The 23,572-nt window shown below is 46.6% G+C and overlaps 1 protein-coding gene across 6 annotated transcripts in view; it reads left to right on the forward strand.

Moving 5' to 3' along the window:
* LOC140391931 (protein furry homolog) overlaps nt 1-23,572 on the forward strand; it is a 790,380-nt gene that overhangs the window by 539,943 nt on the left and 226,865 nt on the right. For all 6 annotated transcript variants that reach the window (XM_072476991.1, XM_072476992.1, XM_072476988.1 and 3 more), the window contains one exon: nt 11,771-11,939. In XM_072476991.1, the coding sequence (XP_072333092.1) occupies nt 11,771-11,939 (169 nt within the window). The remainder of the gene's footprint in view (nt 1-11,770; nt 11,940-23,572) is intronic.

Below are 23,572 nucleotides of genomic sequence, written 5' to 3' on the forward strand. Positions count from 1 at the left end.
TGTTCCGCACTGTAACCATTTGTCGATGTACTTTGTCGATTATTCGTTTTGTCTACTGTGTATGTACTATGTACGTTCCCCTGGCCGCAGAAAAATACTTTTTCCTGTACTTCGGTACATGTGACAAATCAATCAATCAAGCAAACAATTGTATATGGCATTGGTGAGACCGCACCTGAAGTACTGTGTACAGTTTTGAGGAGGAACATCGTTGCATTAGAGGCAGTTCAGAGAAAGTTCACTAGATTGATTCCAGAGGGATTTGCCTTATGAAGAGAGATTCGACAATTTAGGCCAATACTCTTGAGTTTAGAAGAACAAGAGGAGATCTATTTGAGGTATATAAGATGATAAAAGGTATTCTGGGCAGCATGGTAGCACAGTGGTTAGCACTGTTGCTTCACAGCACCAGGGACCCAGGTTCAATTTCCAGCTTGGGTCACTGTATGTGCGGAGTCTGCACGTTCTCCCCATGTCTATGTGGGTTTCTTCCGGGTACTCCGGTTTCCTCCCACAAGTCCCGAAAGACATACTTGTTAGGTGAATTGGGCGTATTGAATTCTCCCTCCAGTGTACCCGAACAGGCACCATAGTGTGGCAACTAAGGGATTTTCACAGTAACTTCATTGTAATGTTAATGTAAGCCTATTATTCACACTAATAAAGATTATTATTATTGACACAAAGTAGAGAAGAGCGGATGCTTCCTCTTGTGGGCAATCTAGATTCAGATGTCACAGTTTTAGGATAAGGACTAGAAGATTTAAAACCGAGGTGAAAAGATATTACTTCTCTCAAAGGATCATGAATCTGTGGAATTCACTACCGCAAGGTTCGGTGGATGCCAGGACATTGAGTAAATTTAAGGAGGAAACAGACAGATTTCTAATTAGTAATAGTTTGAAGGGTTATGGAGAATGGACAAGAAAGTGGAGTTGGGGACGAAAGGGGATCAGCCATGATCGTATTGAATGGCAGAGCGTGCTCAAGGGGCTGAATGAATTGCCTAATCCTACTGCTAGTTCTTATGAGGCCGGGGGCAGGGCCTCTCGGGAACATTGATGCGGGTGGGAGGCAGAGATGCAGGGGACTTTAAATGCACTTTGCGATTGGGGCGCCCTTATGTGTAGCCGGGCTTGTCAGCTCCCTGAGGCCGCCAGAGTGATGGCGCAAAACACGCACCCCTGCTTTTTTGGTCAAAGTGTCAGATCATCTGGAGTGAACAGTTCTGTTCCCTGAGAGAAACACACCTGTTTTCAGTCAGAACCTAGCACTTTGTGAATTTTTAGAAAAATTTCACCCCTTTCCAAAATGTTCTTGTTGATAATATGGAAGTATGTCCCCCAATCAAAAAGGTTGGACAAGTCTGATGTAGATACTCCATGGTTCAGCAGGGCTGACACTTCCATCTGCTTTCCCACAGAGCAGCAACAAAAGCACAGCCTCTCTGCTCAGTTTCACCACATGCTAAATTTACCGAGGAACCAGAAATTATTCTCCACCACTATAACACTCTGGGCAGCAAGTTACAGCAGCTCCTTCATTAATGTGATCATTTGCTCCACCTGAACTTTGTACTTGGATCTATCTCATACAATTGCTAATGTTTATTAAGTGTATTCTCCAAGATGTGTGCAGTTGTGCTGATAATTTCAAATGTTTTTTTGTTGGAAAACATTTTATTGAAGCATTTATAATTTTAACATTTAAACATCTAAACAACAGAGCGGTCCGACACACGCAACAACTTCACAATAATATACCCAACTTCCCCCCTCCCCTACCTCCTGACAGCCCGTATATTAGATTCCCTATCCTTATTCCACAATGCCGTGCCTCCCCCCCCCCCCCCCCCCCCCCCCCCACTTCTGCTGACGATCAGTTTTCCTTAAAGAAGTCGATGAATGGCTGCCACCTCCGAGCGAACCCCTGAATTGAACCTCCTGCGGCGAACTTAATCTTCTCCAGCCTGAGAAACCCTGCCATGTCCCTGACCCACACCCCTGACTTGGAGGCTCCGAGTCCCTCCCAAATCCGTCTCCGGGCCACCAGGGAGGCAAAGGCCAAAATGTCAGCCTCTCTGCCCTCCTGGGCACCCCGATCTTCAGACACCCTAACTATTGCCATCTGTGGACTCGGAGTAACCCTCCCTTCCAGAACCTCTGACATGCTATGGGCTATGGAGACCTCCAGAGCTATGGAGAGAGAGCGGGTAAATGGAGTTGAAATCAGCCATGATTGAATGGTGGAGTGGACTCGATGGGCCAAATGGCCTTACTTCCGCTCCTATGTCTTATGGTCTTATGACGTCTGCAAATCCCTGCCAAAATCCCCTCAGCTTTGGACACGCCCAAAACATGTGTACGTGATTCGCCGGACTTCCCCCGCACCTCCCACATCTGTCCTCCACCTCCTCAAAAAACCTACTCATCTGGGCCACAGTTGTATGAGCCCTATGGACCACCTTGAACTGGATCAGGCTAAGCCTGGCACACAACGAGGATGAATTGACTCTCAAGGCCTTTTCCCATAGTCTGACTTCCAACTCCCCTCCGAACTCTTCCTCCCACTTCCTCTTCACCTCCCCGATTGGGACCCCTTCCCACTCCATCAATTCCTTATATATTTCCGAGACCCTCCCCTCCCCAACCCCTGTTTTTGACATCAACTTATCCTGCAGTTCCCTTAGAGGCAAGCGAGGGAAGCTTGGAACCTGCCTCCGGACAAAGTCCCGTACCTAGAGGTACCGAAATCCATTCCCACACGGTAACTCAAATTCCTCTAATCTGTCCCAGATCAGAAAACCCTCTTCAATGAAGAGATCACCAAATCTCTCAATCCCTGCCCGCTGTCACCTCCTAAAGCCCCTGTCCAGCCCTCCCGGAACAAAATGGTGGTTATCACAGATCGGTGACCACACCGACGCCCCCTCCAGTCTCATCTGCTGCCCCCACACCCTCAGGGCTGCCACCATTGCTGGGCTTGTGAAGTACCAAGCCGGCAAAAATGTCAGAGGTGCCGTTAACAAAGCCTCCAAACTCGCACCCTTACAGGACGCCGCCTCCACTCGCTCCCACACTGACACCCCCCCCCCACTACCCACTTCCTAACCATCGATATATTCGCCGCCCAGTAATAATTAATCAAATTCGGAAGGGCCAAGCCCCCCACCGCACGCCCCGGTTCCAGAAGGATCTTCTTCACCCTCGGGGCCTTACCAGCCCATACAAAACCCAAGATCACCGCGTTCATCTTCCTGAAAAATGCCTTCGGGATAAAAATTGGATGACATCGAAAAACAAATAGCAATCTCGGAGGACTGTCAACTTCACAGTCTGTACCCATCCCGCCAATGACAGCGGGAGCACGTCCCACCTGCGGAAGTTCCCTTGCATTTGCTCAACCGCCCTGCCCAAATTTAACTTATGGAGCTGACCCCAGTCCCTTGCCACTTGAATCCCCAGGTACCTAAAACTCCTTCCCACCACTTTAAATGGTAACTCCCTCAGTCTTCTCTCCTGCCGCGGTGCCTGGATCGCGAACACCTCACTCTTACCCATGTTTAATTTGTAGCCCGAGAACCGACCAAATTCCTCCAATATCTCCATGATCCCAGCCATCCATCCCAGCGGGTCTGTTATGTAAAGGAGCAAGTCGTCCGCGTAGAGTGAAACACTATGCTCCACCCCCCCTCTCACTATCCCCTGCCAGATGTTTGATGACCTAAGCACCATTGCCAAGGGCTCTGTGGCCAGGGCAAACAGTAGTGGGGAGAGTGGACACCCCTGTCTCGTTCCCCTACACAAACTAAAATATTCTGACCGGATCCGGTTGGTCCTTACATTCACCACCGGTGCCTGATATAGCAACCGGACCCAGTCCACGAATCCCTGCCTGAACCCAAACCTTCCAAGGATATCGCACAGGTACTTCCACTCTACCCGGTCAAAGTCCTTTGCTGCATCCATGGCTACCACCACCTCAACCTCGCGCCCCTCTGCTGGCATCATTATCACATTTAAGAGCCGTCTAATGTTGGACATCAGGTGACGTCCCTTCACAAACCCCGTCTGGTCCTCCCCTTTCACCTCCGGGATACAATCCTCGATGCGCGTGGCCCAGATTTTTGCCAACAATTTTGCATCCACATTTAAAAGAGTGATCGGCCTATACGATCCACACTTCTCTGGATCCTTATCCCGCTTCAGAATAAGGGAAATCGATGCCTGCAATAACGTTGGGGGGAGCACTCCCAGCTCTTTGAACTCGTTAAAAGCCTTTACCAGGAGCAGCCCCAGCAGCCCAGAAAACGTTTTGTAGAACTCGACCGGGTATCCATCAGGTCCCAGAGCCTTACCCGATTGCATCGCCCCTAATCCATCTATAATCTTCCCAAGCCCGATTGGGCCTCCCAAGCCTTCCACCAACTCTTCATCTACCCTCGGGAACTCCAGCCCCCCAAAATCGCTTCATACCCTCCTCCCCGGCTGGGGGTTCCTATTTGTATAGTCTACTATAAAATTCCCGAAACACATCATTAACCCCCGCCGGATCCACAACCACCTTCCCCCCTATATCCTTTACTTTCCCAATTTCCATTTGCAGTCTCTGACGCTCCTTCAGAAGCCCCTCATCTGGAGACTCCGCATACCTTCTGTCCATCTGTAAAAGTTCACCTATCCAACTCCGCCCTTGCAACCTTCTCCTTATGGGCCCGAATCGAAATGAGTTCCCCCCCCTGATAACCGCCTTCAGTGCCTCCCACACCACCCCTGCTGAGATCCCACCCATATCATTGATCCTTATGTATCCCCGAATGGCATCCCTCACCCGCTCACACACCTCGTCGTCCGCTAGCAGCCCTACATCTAACCTCCATTGCAGCCGCTGGGCCTTTCCTTTGCTCACTTGCAGGTTTACCCAGTGTGGAGCGTGGTCTGACACCACAATTGCTGTATATTCAGTATCCACCACCTCAGCCAGCAGCGTTTTGCCCAGCACAAAGAAATCTATCCGGGAGTACACCTTATGCACATGGGAGTAGAATCAAAGCTCCGTACTCCTTGGCCTCCCAAATCGCCACGGGTCCACTCCTCCCATGTGCTCCATAAACCCCCATAGCTATTTTGCCATAGCTGATACCTTTCCGGACCTGGGTCTCGACCGGTCCAGTCTCGGATCCAGGACCATGTTAAAGTCTCCCCCCATAATCAGTCGATGTGAATCCAGGTCCGGGATCTTCCCGAGCACCCCACTAACGAACTCGACATCATCCCAGTTTGGGGCATATATATTCACCAATACCACGGCCATTCCCTCCAGCTTCCCACTAACCATGATGAATCTACCCTCCGGGTCTGCCTCTATCTTCCCCACCTCAAATGCCACCCTTTTATTGACCAGGATTGCCAACCCCCTCGTTTTAAAGTCCAATCCGAATGGAACACCTGTCCGACCCATCCCTTCCTCAACCTAACCTGATCTCCCACTTTCAAGTGTGTCTCCTACAAAATGGCCACATCTGCCTTCAGTCGCCTCAAATGTGCGAACACACTGGTCCTTTTGACCGGCCCATTTAGCCTGCGAAAGTTCCATGTGACCAGCCTAGTCGGGGGGCACCATACCCCCCTCCCCTGCTGGTCAGCCATAACCTCTCCTAGGCCAGTCCTTGGCCCATGTCCCGCACCTCACCTGGCCCGCCCCCAGGCAGCTACCGCCATCAACTCTCCTCCTCCACCAACGTAAAGTCCCCTCCCCATCAGCAGTCTAACCACCGCCCCCCACCCAACCCCATCCTCCCCCACCCACCCACATTGGTCTTCAGCTCACCACCCACTTATGCTTCCGTGAACTTGCCCTCCAAACTAGCCTGGCAGCCCCCACCCCTGGCCCCTAACATTGTATTGGTTCCCCTTCCCCTCCCCCTGCTCTTAGTGCAAACAATCAAAACAATGGCAAGAAGCAAAAACAAACAAACAGTCCCTCCCAAGGTCTGAGCACAAAGGCCCACCCCTCCTCCCTTAACAAAGTACTATCTGTTAAATCCCAAACAGAACCAAAAGAAAAACGGAAAAAATTTATACAGAACCTCCAGTCAGTCCGAACATCGCAAGTCAAAGGTTAAAAGTTTTACAAAACATGACTCAGTTCCCCACAGTCAAGGTTCAAGGTCTTCCTTCTCTCATCAGTTTATTATCTTCCATAAAGTCCACCGCTTCCTCCGCCAAGCCAAAGTACAGTTCCCGACCTTCATAGGTCATCCATAGGCGGGCCGGGTACAGCAGTCCAAACTTTATTCCCTTTTCATACAGGGCCAACTTGACCTTGTTAAAACTCGCCCTCTTTGCGAGTTTGGCTCCCAAGTCCTGGTACACCCGGATCTCAGCATCCTCCCACATACATCGCCTCGTCTGCCTGGCCCACCTCATAATGCGTTCCTTGTCCAGGAACCGATGCAATCGTACCACCATCTCCCTCGGGGGCACCCCCCGGGGCTTACGCATAAGCGCCCTGTGGGCCCGATCCACCTCCAACGGCTTGTCGAACGTATCTTCCCCGAGCAGCTTCTCCAACATTTTCCCCACATACGCACCAGCATCCGATTCTTCTTTTCCCACCGGCAGACCCACGATCCAAATGTTCTGCCACCAAGAACGGTTCTCCAGGTCCTCCACTTTCTCCAGAAATCACTTCTGCTGGTCTTGCAGCATCCCAATCTCTGCTACCATCGAGGTGGACTGCTCCTCATGTTCCCCCACAAGCTCCTCCAGCCTCTGAATCGCCTGTCCCTGGGTCGTCAGTCTCGTCTTCACGCGGTCAACCACCACCCTGATCGAGTCCACCGCCCGGGCCAGGTCCTCTGCACACTCCTTACGTTGAGTTAACTTCTCATTTAGGAAACTCACCAGCTGGTCCGTCGACCACTGAACTGGCGAGGCTGGACCCTGCACATCTGCCATTTCCACACTCAATATCTGCTCGCCACCAACTTCTGATTCCTCTTTTTCCGACTTTTTCTGGGCTGCAGCTCCATAAACTGGGGGTCCCCTCCTTCTGATCCTGCTTCTACACCTTTATTTTACAAAATTCCTGCAACAATCCAGCGTAAAAGCTACAAAAAGACCATCATGAACGGGAGCTGCCAAATGTGCGACCTTTCACTTCATGGCCACCGGAAGTCCAATTTCAAATGTTAATTTGTGTTATATAAAGAATTTCTTCTGAATTATTGTCCTGCGCTGACACTGATCTTTTTGGCATACAAATACCAGAAACAAATTATAGGAAAGGATGTTATAATGGCAAGCACCATGTCTTTCCAAGCATGCAAAATGCCAGAGATGCCCAGCATACCCTATCGCAGGTAGCAAGTGCATAGTGGTTACAGCCTGTGTACAAGGGTCACTGGACGCATGTAGTTGACACAAATTATATAGCCATCCCATGATATCACTGAAGCATATTGGCAACATTGGACCAGAGACTGTAAAAGAGACTGTTAGAAGCCAGAAATTAATTCAGGAACCTATGCCCTTTCAATTCCTTGCCCCTTCCCCATTCCACACGATAGTTGTCAATCAATCCCTCAACAACTCACGTTTACAATTATCATGCCTATGTTTAAATTCCATCATGGATTCACCTCGCCCAACCTTATAACTGCCTCCATTCTTAAACTACATTCAAACACTTTGTTGGTCTGATTCTAGCAACATGTCTATCTTCGCCCCAACTTTAGACCCACTCTTCCATTGACAGCCATACCTTCACCTGCCCAGGCTCTATGCTCTGCGATTCCCTCCAAAACTCTCCACCTGCCTTTCCTCCATTAAGTTTCTCTTGTAATACCTAGGTGCTTTTGCGGGAAAACCTGTAGGGCGCGATTTAATGGAAAAGTTTGTCAGTGTGGTAGCGAGCGGGAACTGCCGTGAGCTTCCCGACGCTCGGCCCAGCGAGGCCTCACCAGTATCAAACGTTAATTGTACCGGTAGGGGCTTTTCACAGTAACTTCATTTGAAGCCTATTTGTGACAATAAGCGATTTTCATTTCTTTTCCACTTAACGAGGCTCCACGGGCAAATGATGGTCCCACTGACTGGGACAGCGCCTGCCAGATCCCCGCTAACAAGGGGGAGCAGCACTTAAACCGATCCTGCAGAGCAAACCCCACACAACCCGCAGCCATGCCACTGAGGAGACCAGCCCCACGATTCAGGGATGTCAACCTGGCAGATTGTTAGACGAGGTGCAGACCAGGCGGGATGCTTTGTTCTCCCGAGAGGCTCGGAGGGTCAGCCGGTGCCGCCTGAGAGGAAGTGACAGGGACCTTCAGCTTGGGTAGCATCACCAGGACTATTGCCGTAAGCAGATCAACGACTTCCACTGCGCCACACAGGTGTGTTGGCACCTTCGCCCCCACCCCCCACGAGCATGCGCCTGGCACCGCCCCCGCTCAGCATTGTGCTATGCCATGCCCTGACCCACCAATGTTCAGCAGTGCCACCCATGCCACCCTTCCCCGCCAGACTGCGGGCTTGTCGGACCCTCCCGCTGCCGCCGTCCACCATCCTCCAGCTGGTCATGCGGGTCTTTCCCGGGCTCGTCATCCAGCCCCTTCTGGTCCGATGCCTCCTCATCCTCCTCCTTGAAGGTGGCCACATTTCCCTCCACATCCAGCACATCACCCCGCTGCTGTGCCAGGTTGTGGTGCACCACTCAATGACAGTCCGGGTGGCCACATGGGCCTCGTTGTATCGGGTCTCCACATCGATCACCAGCCTCCACACCGGCGTCATTAGCCAGGTCCTCAGCGGCTACCCCTTGTCCCCCAAGAGCCAAATGGCAATCCTGGGGTGGTCCTCGAAGAGGCCAGGAATGTCCGACTGTCCCAGGATGTAGCTGTCGCGCACACCCCCTGGGAAGCGTGCACACACGTGCATGATCTTCAGGTGGTGGTCGCACATGAGCTGAATGTTCTGGGAGTTGAAGCCCTTCCTGTTGATGTAGGGCACTCCCTGACGGTCCGGTGCTTGCAAAGCAACGTGTGTGCCACCTATTGCCCCTGGACCTGGGGCATCCTGACAATGGGGAGAATCCTGCGGCCTGGTCCATGTCGAAGTTTATATAGTTAGCTGCCCGGGCAAATAGGGCACCCATGACCTCAGTACGCCAGATGCCTGCACGTAACGTTACCTAGACTGGGCACTGCCCCCCATGGGGCCTCTTCCCCCCCACCCTGAGCACTGGGGCAGCAACCCAGTGCCCCGGGCTCATTGCCTCCTCGGATCCCGCAGCAGCCATTCTGCCAGCTTTACGTTTTTAAAAAGGTCTACTAATTGGTGTCCACGTGACGCTGGAGAGGCGGTTAGATCACGGGAAATCATTAGATAAGGGCTCGTTCCCATTAATTGGATGGAGATTGGCCTTAAAAGGTGACTGTTGGTTTCTCATCACGCCACGGCAGAATCCTGATTTGGTCTATGAGAGCAGGCCAGTTAGATCGCAAACTGATTGGTTCCCGGCGCGGTTTTCGATATTGGCCTCTCCCATGATCTAATGACTTAATCGTGCTCTTGCTCAAGTGCAACGCAGCCATTAAATCGCACCCATAGTTTATTTTGAGGCGATGGTGCATTTAAGAATGATGGGCGGGATTCTCCAAAATGGAGGCAGAGTGTGAACGGCGTCGTGAACGCCATCGAGGTTCACGACGGCGCGAAATGGCCCCTATCCCGACCAATTCAGGGCCCGATAATGGGCTAGGAGCGGCGCTGCATCATTTACACGCGCCAGGCCTTGGCGCCGCGTAAAGGCGGCGCCGCATACATAATGCGGCCGGCGCCGCATAACTGGCGTCACCCGCGCATGTGTTGGCCGGCGCCAACCCGCGCATACGAAGATGTCAGACGGATCTTGCGGGGCTGCGGAAGAAAGGAGGTCCTCCTTTAGAGAGGACGGCCTGACGATCGGTGGGCACCGATCGCGGGCCACACCCCATTTGAGGCCCCTCTCCCCGGTGCAGGATCCCCCCCACCCCCCAGCATTCCCACGCTGTTCCCGCCGGCAGCGACCAGGTGCGGACGGCGCCGGGGGGAACCCGCCGTTTTGGGCTGGCCGCTTGGTCCATCCGGGCCTGAGAATAGCAGGGCTGCTGGAGAATCGCCATTTTGGGTCCATAAGTCACTTGGGAGAATCGCGGGAGGACGTCGGACCGGCGTCGTGGGAAAATTTGGTGACCCAGGCGATTCTCCCAAGTGTCGAGAACGGCCCCGTCGAGTTCCGCCAGGCCGGAGAATCGCCCGAGACACCCAAAATGGCGATTCTCCAGCAGCCCTGCTATTCTCAGGCCCGGATGGGCCAAGCGGCCAGCCCAAAACGGCGGGTTCCCCCCGGCGCCGTCCGCAGGACGTCGGACCGGCGTCGTGGGAAAATTTGGTGACCCAGGCGATTCTCCCAACCGGCGCGGGAGAGGAGAATCTCTGGAAAATAATTTCTTGTTAAAAGCAACTTGCTTGCACAAACTGATCATGTGACCAAGCTGCAGAGAAGATAATAGTAAATAAAAGGATAAATAAGCAGTTAAATACATGGATTGTAGGTGCTGTGGATGGTTCCATTATTTTAAGCAACTGAGTTTAGAACAATATAGCTGCATGGAACATCCAGGCTAAAAGGGTTTAAATCCTTTGATAGGGAGTTCTGACATGAGGTGGCTACACTTAATATGCTGGTGATGCCTGTTTGAACTAGGAGTCTAAAACGATGAGACAATTGGAGGGGATTTGAAGGCACAGCCTTACAGGAACGATACAGAAGGCACGCAACATCTCAAACTTTATACAGATCCTTGAAACAGTACTCAGACCAAATGATTAATCTTCCAATCTCTAATAAGTACCTATCTGACTTGAATTTTTTGTTTGGGGTATAAGTCAAATGGGTGTAGAAGAAGGTTGGAGTTAAGAAGTTCAGTTTAGCATGTAAGTAACTGTGTGCATTGTACTTTTAATATCATAACTGGCTATTTAACATAGAGTGCAGTTATTGATATTAATGTTCATTGATTTTTATATCTTAAAATTATTTTGTTTTAAATGGTGAATCTTGTGCTTCATTCCTTTAGTAAATCCATGGGTTTTTAGATTTGCCCAAAAAATGAAAATGTTTCTGATCTCTGATGTGTTGGGTGTTCTGTTTCACAAACAGGTCACCAACACTGGAAGTGGTGCAACTCTATTTTATTATAAGGTTAACTATATTAACATACTTGAACTGTGGGTAAATGCAATACCAGCTTTAACTGTTGACCCTTGCCTAGTCCTAACCAGGTGATGCACTCAGCACATGGTGAATGTCTGTGTTGTAGGCTGTGAGCTCTGTGCTCCGAGCTCGCTGCTGCTAGAATGAGCGGGAACTCTCCTGTCCCTTCTCTTTATAGTGCGTGTGCTCTCACTGGTGATTGGCTGCGGTGTTGTGTATGCTGATTGGACCCACTACATGTCCATCAGTGTGTGTGTGTGTGTGTGTGTGTGTCTGCACCATAATATACTAGTGTATATTATGACAATCTCTACTGAGATCATAACACTCCTTAAAAGTCAAGTTTTTGACAGCCAATAGGTTTTTGGCCATAATCCCTCAATCTCCTTCCTCCGATCAGTGCCCCATGTTTCCTTATCTTTCTGTAAAGTGCATTCAAACTTTTTCTACATTGAATATGCTATATAAATGTTGTAATTTACGTAATAAATGTAAATCTATCATGTTTCAGATAAAGAAAGTAGTAATCTACTTATGCCGTAACAACACTATTCAGACAATGGAAGAGTTGTTGTTCGAGATGCAACAGACTGAGCCTGTAAACCCTGTTGTCCTGCATTGTGATAATCCACCTTTTTACCGCTTTGCTGCAAGCAACAAAACCTCCACAGTAGCATCAGGTGAGACATGTGTTTTTAATGGATCGTGATGTACTGTAAGATCTATAGTAATATGTTGCCAGTTGTTGCTGTCAGGGGTCAGCCTTGACTCTGACAGCTCTCTCACCTCCCAAGTCAGAAGGTTCTAGGTTTAAGCTCCTCTCCAAAGACTCCAATGCATAATCTAGGCGAGTACCTCTGCAGTACTGAGGGAAATGTTCTCTTTTAGATGATACATTAAACCAAGGCCTTTACTTTCCTTTCAGAGACATATTGGAACTTTTCTTACCCATAGATATCACTCCACAGCTTACAGTGTTGCTTTCCTGTTTTGACTATAAATATCGCACCTCTTTATGCTGTAACACACCCTTAAGAAGCTGTAGTATCTTTGTGTTCCCTCTCTGCTAATTGGTGAGTTGCCTGTGGTGAGCATGTGCCTTGTTGGCAGCTTGCCTCAACCTTGCAACTAGAGGCGACATGAAAATTAAAATGAGTTCCTAGCTGACTCCTCCAGATGGCTGTTGCTCTTACCTCACTCACCTTGTAACAATTCCAAGTGATATTAAAATACATCTGATTGACATTTCATAGAACTGAAGCACAATGTGAAATATTAATGAACTGTGTCCAAGCTTTCAATGAAAATGCAATCCATAAGAAGAGGACCTTAACTCTTTTTATGCTCAGAATTTAAAAAGCTTACTACTCTTGTTGGTATTTAAATTTAGTGGTTTATGGGTATATTTATTGTTAGCATTTGCTATTGTCTTTCATATTGAACTGTGGAGAATTGGAGCAACAAATAAAACATGAAATTTGTTGTAATCACGTCCTCAAAATTCCAAGACTCCAGGAAAAAATCCAGTTGCTCTTTATGATATTCGCGTAGAGAATCTTAGTATATTTTTATGGCATTCCTTTTTTTTACTATTTTAACCCAGATGTTAACTTGTTTATATCAAACAAAATGTAATTAGATATAATATTATGAAGCCAAAAAAAAATGCACTCAGCGGGGTTTTCCCTCTGAATAGAGGAACCTATCTGCTGATTCCTCTGATTTATTAGTTTAATTTTACCCCTCTGAGGCTGCCTCTACATTGAGGAGCCCTCAAGGTGACCTACCCTCCTCAGCAACTCTCAACTCTCCCAGTGAGGCTGTCATCGCCTCGGAGTCACCATTCCAATGAATGGGCTTAGACAAGAGAAACTAGGAGCAGGAGTAGCCATTTCAGCCCCTCGAGCCCACTCTGCCATTCAATACAATCATGGCTAATCTTTTTTCAGCCTCAACTCCACTTTCCTACCCATTCTCCATAACCCTTTAACCCATTACTAAATAAAAATCTGTCTATCTCCTCAAATTTACTCAATGTCCCAGCATCCACCGCACTCTGGGGTAGTGAATTCATGATCCTTTGAGAGAAGTAATTTCTCCTCATCTCTGTTTTAAATCTGCTCCCCCTTATCCTAAAACTATGATCTCTTGTTCAAGATTGCCCCACAAGAGGAAGCATCCGCTCTATTTCTACTTTGTCAATACATTTTATCATCTTATATGCCTCAGTTAGATCTCCTCTCGTTCTTCTAAACTCAAGAGTATAGGCCTAAACGTCTTAATCTCTCTTTATAAGACAAACCCCTCATCTTTGGAATCAATGTAGTGAACCTCCTCTGAACTGCCTCTATGCAGCTACATCCCTTCTCAAATAAGGGGACCAAAACTGTACACCGTACTCCAGGTGCGGACTCACCAGTGCCTTATACAGTTGCAACAACACTTCCCTACTTTTATACTCTATTCCTTTAGGTATAAAGGCCAAAATTCAATTTGCCTTCCTATTACCTACTGTACCTGCATGCTCGTTTTCTGTGATTCATGCACGAAGACACCCAAATCCCTCTGCACCAAAGCATTCTGAAGGTTCTCTCCATTTAGATAATAAGTTGCCTTTCCATTTTTCCGACCAAAATGGATAACTTCACACTTGTCCACTTTAAACTCCATCTGTCAAGTTTTGGCCCACTCACCTAACCTATCTATGTCCATTTGTAAATTTCTCATTTCCTCATTGCAACTTACTATTTTAGTGTCATCTGCAAATTTGGCTATCATACCTTCTATTCTTACATCCAAGTCATTACTATATATTCAAAATAAAGGGACTTTGGTGGTGTGATGTAAGGGGAGGATACACACGCGGTGGCTCCTGCTGGAAAGCTGATCTTTTTGCCCTTTTTCCTGGCGCCACAAACTTCTCAGGAACTCGTGTAATTAAGCGGAATAGAATTTTCTTTTCTCTAGCGTGTGTACGAACCGGCTGAGATTGGGGTATTTTAAATTATATAGAGGGACGAGGCAAGGGTGTCCCCTCTCCCCGTTATTGTTTGCTCTAGCTATAGAGCCACTGGCCATGGCGCTAAGAGCTTTGAGGAACTGGCAGGGGCTGATTCGAGGGGGAGGGGGGGGTGGACCACCGGGTCTTGCTCTACGCGGACGATTTGCTTTTGTACATTTCGGACCCGCCGGAGGGGATGGGGAGGTTATGCGGATCTTGGGGGAATTTGGTAGTTTTTTGGAGTATAAATTGAACATGGGGAAGAGCGAGATGTTCGTGATTCAGGCTAGGCTAGAGGGCAGGAGGAGAGACTGGGAGAGCCAACGCTTAGAATGGTAGGGAAGAGCTTTCGCTATCTGGGAATCCAGGTGGCCCGGAAATGGGAGGCATTACATAAGCTTAACCTATCCCGGTTGGTAGAGCAAATGGAAGGGGACTTTAAGAGATGGGCCATGCTCCCGTTGTCATTGGCGGGGTGGGGACAGACCGTGAAAATGACGGTCCTCCCCAGATTTCTGTTTGTCTTTCAGTGCCTCCCCATCTTCATCCCTAAGGCCTTTTTCAAGCGGGTGAACAAGATCATCTCGGCCTTTGTGTGGGCAAATAAAACCCCGCGGGTGAAGAAAATGTGGTTGGAGCGTAGTTGGGGGGGGGGGGTTGGCACTGCCAAACGTCTGCAATTACTACTGGGCGGCTAACATAGCCATGATTAGGAAGTGGGTAATGGGGGAAGGGTCGGCATGGGAGCGGTTGGAGGCTGCGTCATTTAAAGGCACCATTCTGGGAGCATTGGTAACGAGATCTCTGCCGTTCCTGCCGGCCCGATACTCCACAAATCCGGTAGTAGTGGCGGCACTGAGGATCTGGGGGCAATGGAGGAGGTATGGGAAGGTGGAGGGTGCGTCCGTTTGGACCCCGATTTGCAACAACCACCGGTTTGCACCGTGCAGGCTGAATAGCGGGTTCCAGAGTTGGCAGAGGGCAGGTATTAGACGGATGGGGGATCTGTTTATAGATGAGAGCCTTCCCAGCTTGAAGGCGCTGGAGGATAAATTTAAACTGCCACCTAGGAATGGTTTTTAAGATATTTACAAGTGTGAGACTTCCTGAGAAAGCAGGTGCCGGCATTTCCGCTGCTGCCGCCACGGGGGATACAGGATAGAGTAGTTTCCGGTACCTGGGTGGGGGAGGGGAAGATGTCGGATATCTACCAGGAGCTGTTGGAGGCAGAGGAAACTCTGGTGGAGGAGCTTAAGGGCAAGTGGGTGTTCGAGCTAGGTGGAGAGTTGGAGGCGGGTCTATGGGCGGACGCTCTAAGCAGGGTCAATTCCTCCTCTTCATGTGCCAGGTTAGCCTAATACAATTTAAGGTGGTCCACCGGGCACTCATGACGGGGGCGAGGATGAGAAAGTTTTTCGGGGTAGAGGATAGATGTGTGAGGTGCGCGGGACCCCCAGCAAACCATGTCCACATGTTCTGAGCATGCCCAAAGCTCAGGGTTTTGGCAGGGTTTGCAAAGGCAATGTCCACGGTGCTAGGAACTCGGGTGGTGCCGAGTCCAGAGGTAGTGATCTTTGGAGTGTCAGAAGATCCGGGAGTTCACGGAGTGAAAGAGGCCGACGTCCTGGCCTTTGCCTCCCTAGTAGTCCGGAGACGGATCCTTTTAATGTGGAGGGACTCGAAGCCCCCGAGTGTAGAGACCTGGGTTAGTGATATGGCTGGGTTTCTCAGTCTTGAGAAAATAAAGTTTGCCTTAAGAGGGTCAATGTTGGGGTTCTCTCGGAGGTGGCAGCCGTTCGTCGACTTTCTCGGGGAAAATGTAAATGTCGGCAGAAGCAGCATTCTGAAGGTGGGGGCGGATCGATCGGTGTTAGATGGTTGAGGTGTGTGAAGATTGGGTCGGGTGGGGAAATGTTTATTTTACCATGTCAATGTTATTATTTTTGTTATTGTCATGTGAGAGTACCTTTAAGAACTGGATGTTTAAGCAATGTACCTTTAAGAAAACAGTGATGTCAGAGAGTGGGTGGAGCTGAGCTCAGTGCAGCCATTTTGCAGTTTAGTTTTGCAGTTGGAAAAGAGCTTGGTGTGTGTCTGTGTTTGCAGTGAGCTGTGATCTCTGCCATGAAAGACTATCTCTGGAGATCATTTGGATGATTTAAACTCAATAGTAAAGCCTTTAACCTGATGTGTTTCTGTTTAAAGGTGTTAATTCTCTCTTGGATGTTGAAAGGAATAACAAGGATTATTTAGTGTTGTAATGTTTTCAGGGTTATCTTTGAAGTAAGGGGTGTTAAGCAATCCAATGTTTATTGAAGAGGTTAAGTTGAGTTCATGGAATAAACATTGTGTTGTGTTTAAAAACCCACGTGTCCATAATTGTAATATCACACCTGGGGAACAAGCTGTGTGCTGGAAAAGCATCAATTCATTAATTGGGGGCGGTTGGTTGAACTCCATGAATCATTTTGGGGTTCTGAAAACACCTCGCCCATAACAATTGGGGGCTCATCCGGGATAAAAGTCTATCTATTGGATTGGCTTTTGTGAACATAAAGACAGTGAAGGTTTGTTGCTTTTCCGGTGTGGTATTTTAGTTTAAGTGGGGAGAGTGTTGTGAACAATGCCTCTTTCGGAGGCTGAGGTTTTTGGGGTTGGACGCGGTAACACGTGATACCTTACAGACAGAGAGTAAAGACAGACTGTTAGGTTTGGCAAAAGCATTGCAGTTAACACTGCCCAGCAAAATACGAAAAGATGAGTTACTTAACGTGGTATCTGCGCATTTACGTTTGTCTGTGATACATTCTGACTCATTAGATATGGCAAAGCTCCGGTTGCAGATTAAGCAATTTGAACATGAAAAAGAATTTAAGCAATTTGAACATGAAAAAGAATTAAAGCAACTTGAACATGAAAAAGAATTAAAGCGGCTTGAACATGAAAATGAATTAAAGCGGCTTGAATATGCAATGAAAGAAAAATAAAGAGATCGAGATAGAGAGGAAAAAGAAAAGGAGAAAGAAAGAGATAGAGAGGAAAGGGAAAAAGAGAGAGAGTTTGAACTTCGGAAAATGGCTCTGAAACATGAAAATCAGTTAAAATTGGCAGACGCAAAGGGACACGTACAGTTGGAGGAGATGGATGAGGATAATGAGACAGAGCGTCATAGTCGAAGGCGTGGTGGAGATCTATTTAAATATGTCCAAGCATTGCCAAAGTTTGACGAGAATGAGGTAGAAGCCTTTTTCATTTCATTTGAGAAGGTAGCTAAACAAATGCAATGGCCACAGGACATGTGGGTATTACTGATTCAAACAAAGCTGGTAGGTAGGGCTAGTGAAGTGTTTGCATCACTACCGGAGGAGGTATCTGGAACGTATGAGGAGGTGAAGAAATCCATCTTAAGTGCATATGAGCTAGTGCCTGAAGCTTACAGACAAAAGTTTAGAAATTTAAGGAAAGAATTTGGTCAAACATACATGGAATTTGAAAGGCTCAAACAGAGTAATTTTGATTGGTAGATAAGGGCTTTGAAAATAGACCAAACATATGAAGCTCTCAGAGAAATTATACTTTTGGAGGAGTTTAAAAATTCAATTCCTAATGTAGTGAGAACTCATGTGGAAGAACAGAGGGTTAAAACTGAGATTAGCAGCGGAAATGACAGATGATTATGAATTAGTTCATAAATCAAAGATTGGTTTCCGACATCAGTTTCAGCCGGTGAGGGATAGAAACTGGGGACATGAGAAATACTCAAGTGATAGAGGTAAAGGTGATCTGATGGGAGACAATAAAGAGAGTGTACCTCAGATTTAAAAAGAAATCCAGGAGGGTGGAAAAGAAATGAAAAGTTTCAAATGTTTTCACTGTAATAAACTAGGGCATGTAAAGTCACAGTGTTGGCGGTTGAAGAAAAGCACTGGGAAGGCTGATGGGGTAAAACAGGATAAGACAGTGGGATTTGTTAGAGTGGTAAAGGAAAGCCCAGGGGAAGTGAAGGAGGTGCAAATGATTGTACAGCCTGTTCAAGAAGTAATTGGTAAGAAGATGCCAGATGTCTTTAAAGAATTTACTTGTGGGTAAAGTTTACTCATGTGTATCAGGAGGAGCAGGTAAGGAAGTCACAATTTTAAGAGATACAGGGGCTAGTCAATCTTCAATGCTAAGAGATGAGGAATTATGTAGTTTGGGAAGAATGTTGCCAGAAAAGGTGGTAATATGTGGAATTCAGGGTGAGAGGAGTAGTGTTCCATTATATAAGGTAAGGTTGGAAAGTCCAGTGAAGAGTGGTGAAGTGGTAGTAGGAGTAATAGATAAACTATCTTGTCCAGGAATACAGTTTATCTTGGGTAATGATATAGCTGGATCGCAGGTGGGAATGATGCCTGCTGTGGTTGATAAGCCAGTGGAAAATCAGACAACTGAAGGGTTGAAGGGCGAATATCCTGGGATTTTTCCGGATTGTGTAGTAACAAGGTCGCAAAGTCACAGGTTAAGACAAGAGGAGAAATCAAAGAGTGAAGATGAAGTTGAAGTGCAATTATCAGAAACTTTTTGATCAGATGGTTGAAAAAGAACAAGAACAGGTGGAGGATGAGGTCGATATGTTTAGTTCAGGAAAATTGGCGGAGTTACAACAGAAAGATGTAGACATAAAACGGATATATCAGAAATCATATACGGAAGAGGAATCTGAGAGTATACCAGAGTGTTATTACCGTAAAAGTGATATCTTGATGAGAAAATGGAGACCTGTACATATGCAGGTGGATGAAAAGTGGGCAGAAGTTCATCAAGTAGTATTGACGGTAGGGTATGGAAAGGGGGTGCTGCGAGTTGCACATGAGGTACCAGTGGTAGGTCATTTGGGAATAAGGAAAACTCAAGCTAAAATCCAGAAACATTTTTATTGGCCTGGACTACATAAAGATGTAGTTAAATTTTGTCAATCATGTCACACATGTCAAGTGATAGGGGAACCTCAAGCAGTGATAAAACCAGCGCCCTTAATACCCATTCCAGCATTTGAGGAACCTTTTATGAGGGTCCTAATTGATTGTGTAGGACCGCTTCCTAAAACAAAAAGTGGGAATCAATATCTTTTGACTATAATGGATGTGTCTACGAGGTTTCCAGAAGCCATTCCAGTACGTAATATTACAGCTAAAAGGATTGTGGAGGCGTTGCTTACATTTTTTACTAGATATGGACTACCCACAGAAATTCAATCGGATCAAGGATCGAATTTTACTTCAAAGTTATTCAAAAAAGTTATGGATAGCTTAGGAATAAAACAATTTAAATCAACTGCGTACCATCCAGAATCGCAGGGAGCGTTAGAAAGGTGGCATCAGACATTAAAGACAACGTTGAGGGTGTATTGTCAAGATTATCCAGAGCATTAGGAAAGGAATTCCATTTGTATTGTTTGCAATTAGGGATGCACCTAATGAGTTTACCAAATTTAGTCCTTTTGAACTAATTTTTGTTCATGAGGTAAGAGGACCACTTAGATTGATTAAGGAAAAATTGGTGGGTGAGAAATCAGAAATTACACTATTGGATTACGTGTCAAATTTTAGGGAACGATTAAACAGAGCAGGTGAATTGGCTAGACAACATTTGAAAGTTGCACAAAATGTGATGAAACGGGTAGCGGACAAGAAATCCAAAGTTCGTAGTTTTGCCAGTGGGGATAAAGTTTTAGTGTTGTTACCAGTGGTAGGAGAGCCTTTAAAAGCTAGGTTTTGTGGACCGTATCAGATTGAAAGGAATTACGTGGTAAAAACACCAGATAGAAGGAAGACTCACCGAGTGTGTCATATGAATATGCTTAAAAGGTACTTTGAAAGGGAAGGAGAGAAAAAGGAGGTTTTAATGATTTTAACTCAAAGTGACGAACCAAATCCAGATGACTGTGAATTTGACATACCTCAAATTAAATTGGAAAATGAGGATGTTCTTAAAAATTGGGATGAATTGTTAAGTTACAATTCCAGAGGAAAAACGAACTGACCTGAAAGAGTTATTGATATCACATGGGCAAGTTTGTAGAGATAAATTGGGAAGTACTAAAATGGCTATACATGATGTAGATGTGGGAAATGCTGTTCCTATCAAACAACATCCATATAGACTTAATCCTTTAAAATTGGCACAGGTTAACAAAGAGATTGAGAGAATGCTTTAAAATGGCATAATTGAAGAGGGTTGCAGTCAATGGAGCTCACCCATAGTGATGGTATCTAAACCAGATGGTACCCAACGGTTGTGTGTGGACTATCGAAAGGTGAATGCCGTTACAAGAACGGACTCTTATCCTATCCCACGTTTGAAGGATTGCATGGAGAAAATGGGACAATCTGCTTTTATTTCCAACTTCCAGACATTGAAAGAACATTTAAAACATCGTATGGAGTTCTTCGGTCGACTTCAGGTGGCGGGTTTGGTGATGAACCTAGCCGAAAGTGAATTTGGAGAAGCCCGAATCACTTTCCCTGAGGTGTTTCCGATACCCTCAAGACGAAGGGAAATAATGCGATCTCGTAGCATGAATGATCGAACCTTTGTGCAAAAGATTTGTAGCGTGGTTGCTCCACTGATGGACTTGCTAAAGAAACGTCAAAACTTTCAATGGACAGCGGACTTTCAACAGGCATTTGACTGCCCGAAAGCTGTGGTAACCAATGATCCTGTATTGGAGAATTCCACTGGACTCTGTGGTCAGATTGAACTAAAGTATCTGATTCGAAAGAGAAAGGCCGAGGAGTAGAGGAATGGATGGATCGTGCAGAGACTTTGTTCAAAGAGACTGTCAATCGAGAAGGATTTCGGTTGGAGGAAGAAGAACAAAGAAAAATGGACGATATTGTTATACCTGTCTGCATGTGTTGTTTTTTTTTTTTTTAAAACGAAAAGGTATATTTACTGTGTACATTTCTTAGTGGATGGTGCAAAAGTGAAAAATGAAACCATCTTGAAGTTGATGGGTTTTTTTTTTCTTGGGGGGAGGTGTCATGTGAGAGTACCATTAAGAACTGGATGTTTAAGCAATGTACCTTTAAGAAAACAGTGATGTCAGAGAGTGGGTGGAGCTGAGCTCAGTTCAGCCAAATATGCAGTTTAGTTTTGCAGTTGGAAACGAGCTTGGTTTATATCTGTGTTTGCAGTGAGCTGTGATCTCTGCCATGAAAGACTATCTCTGGATCATTTGGGTGATTTAAACTCATAATAGTTAAGCCTTTAACCTGATGTGTTTCTATTTAAAGGTGTTAAGTCACTCTTGGATTTTGAAAGGAATAACTGAAGGATTATTTAGTGTTGTAATGTTTTCGGGGTTATGTTTGAAGTAAGGGGTGTTAAGAGATCCAATGTTTATTTAAGAGGTTAAGTTGAGTTCATGGAATAAACATTGTGTTGTGTTTAAAAACCCACATATCCATAATTGTAATATCATACCTGGGGAACAAGACGTGTGCTGGAAAAGCAACAATCCATTAAAGGGGGAGGTTGGTTGGACTCCATGATACATTTTGGGGTTCTGAAAACACCTCGCCCATAACATTATTGTCAGAAAAATTTTGCAAATACCTTAATAAAAATATTTTTTTAAAAAAAGAATTTTCCCTTCTCTGAGATGCCGAAGGGAGGCAAAGCCATGAAGAATTTACGCCGAAATTTCATGCCAGGGATCTTCTGGAGGTAAAAAGTTTGTTGAGGGTCCTAAAAGATCAGTTGAAGTGGCCTTGGCCCCTACGTTTGGCTCTTGAAAACACAAGTAAGACCGTCAAAGCTCATGGAACCACAATTAAGTGTATGGAAGCATCATTATTGGACCACAGTGATCAGATCACCTCTCTGCAGTCTAAACTTACTTCGGTGGTTGAAGTCCACAAATCATTCAAAACCAAGTTGAATGACCTGGAGAATAGATCCAGGAGGCAGAACATTCGTATTGTGGGGTTACTGAAGGGTGTGAGGGCCGCACTCCGACTGAATATGTCTCGGACATGTCCTACAAGATGGTAGATGAGGGTGTATTAATATCCCCCACAAAATTAGATCACTCTCATCACTCACTTCGACCGATGCCTCAATCTGGAGATTCGCCACGTGCGGTGATCAGAAGGTTTCATAGTTTTAAAGAAAAGGAACAGGTTCTTCGATGGGCATGGGAACATCATGATCTGAAGTGGGAATGCCACTCCGTTAGGCTGTACCAAGATACGAATGCGGATCTAACAAAAAAAAAGCTTTTAACGGAGTGAAAGCCAAGAATGGAGTCCAGTTCGGAATAGTCTATCCAGCTTGCCTTCAAGTGACTTTTGGGAACATGCCGGGAGATGCAGACTCCTTTGTTCGAGAGCTCAAGTTGGGTGCTGTTTAACCTATTTAATGGTCTGTTGACAGGCACTTCATATTTTATGGGCGGAATTTAATGGAAAAATTTCTTGTGGGGAGTTTTTCAGGGAGTTTCCCCTCGGCTCTGCTGACGAGTTCCCCACTGCTATCAAATGACACTTAGGGCAGTTTTTTTCGGCCGCGCCCGCCCTGCGGGAAAGGGAATAATAGATTGATGCAAAAAACAAATGACAAAGATCCCCCAAATCTAACCAAAGGAAATAAGAGCACATCCAAACACTGAACATGAAAAGACATAGGGTACGATCTACCAGCACATTGTGCTCGAGCAAGGGCGCCACGCGGCAGGTAGAATCCGGGAGAGGCCTGTCGTATGTTTCAGGCATCCTGAATTCTCCCTCTGTGCACCCGAACGGGGGCTGGAATGCGGCGACTAATGGCTTTTCACAGTAGCTTCATTGCATTGTTAATGTAAGCCTACTTGTGACAATAAAGATTATTATTATTGTTAAATTACCCCTAATCCCATGTGATCTTACCTTGTTTATTAACCTTTTGTGTGGCACTTTTCAAATGCCTCCTGGAAGTCCAGACATACTGCATCTACAGTATCCCCATTATCCGCTTGGCTAGTTACATCTTCGAAGAATCTGGCAAATTGGTCAAACACGATTTATCCTTCGTAAAACCATACTGACTCTGAATAATTGCAAAGAACAGTACAGCACAGGAACAGGCCCTTCGGCCCTCCAAGCCTGTACCGGTCATGATACCAACCTTTGCCAAAACCCTCAGCACTTCCTTGTGCCGTATCCCACCTATACCCATCCTATCCCATGTGTTTTTCAAGATGCCTTTTGTACGCCGCTAATGTATCTGCTTCCACAACTTCCCCTGGCAACGCGTTCCAGGCACGCAACACCCTCTGCGTAAAACAACCTGCCT

Source organism: Scyliorhinus torazame, chromosome 15 (genome assembly GCF_047496885.1).
Source record: "Scyliorhinus torazame isolate Kashiwa2021f chromosome 15, sScyTor2.1, whole genome shotgun sequence".
Classification (NCBI taxonomy): Eukaryota; Metazoa; Chordata; class Chondrichthyes; order Carcharhiniformes; family Scyliorhinidae; genus Scyliorhinus; species Scyliorhinus torazame.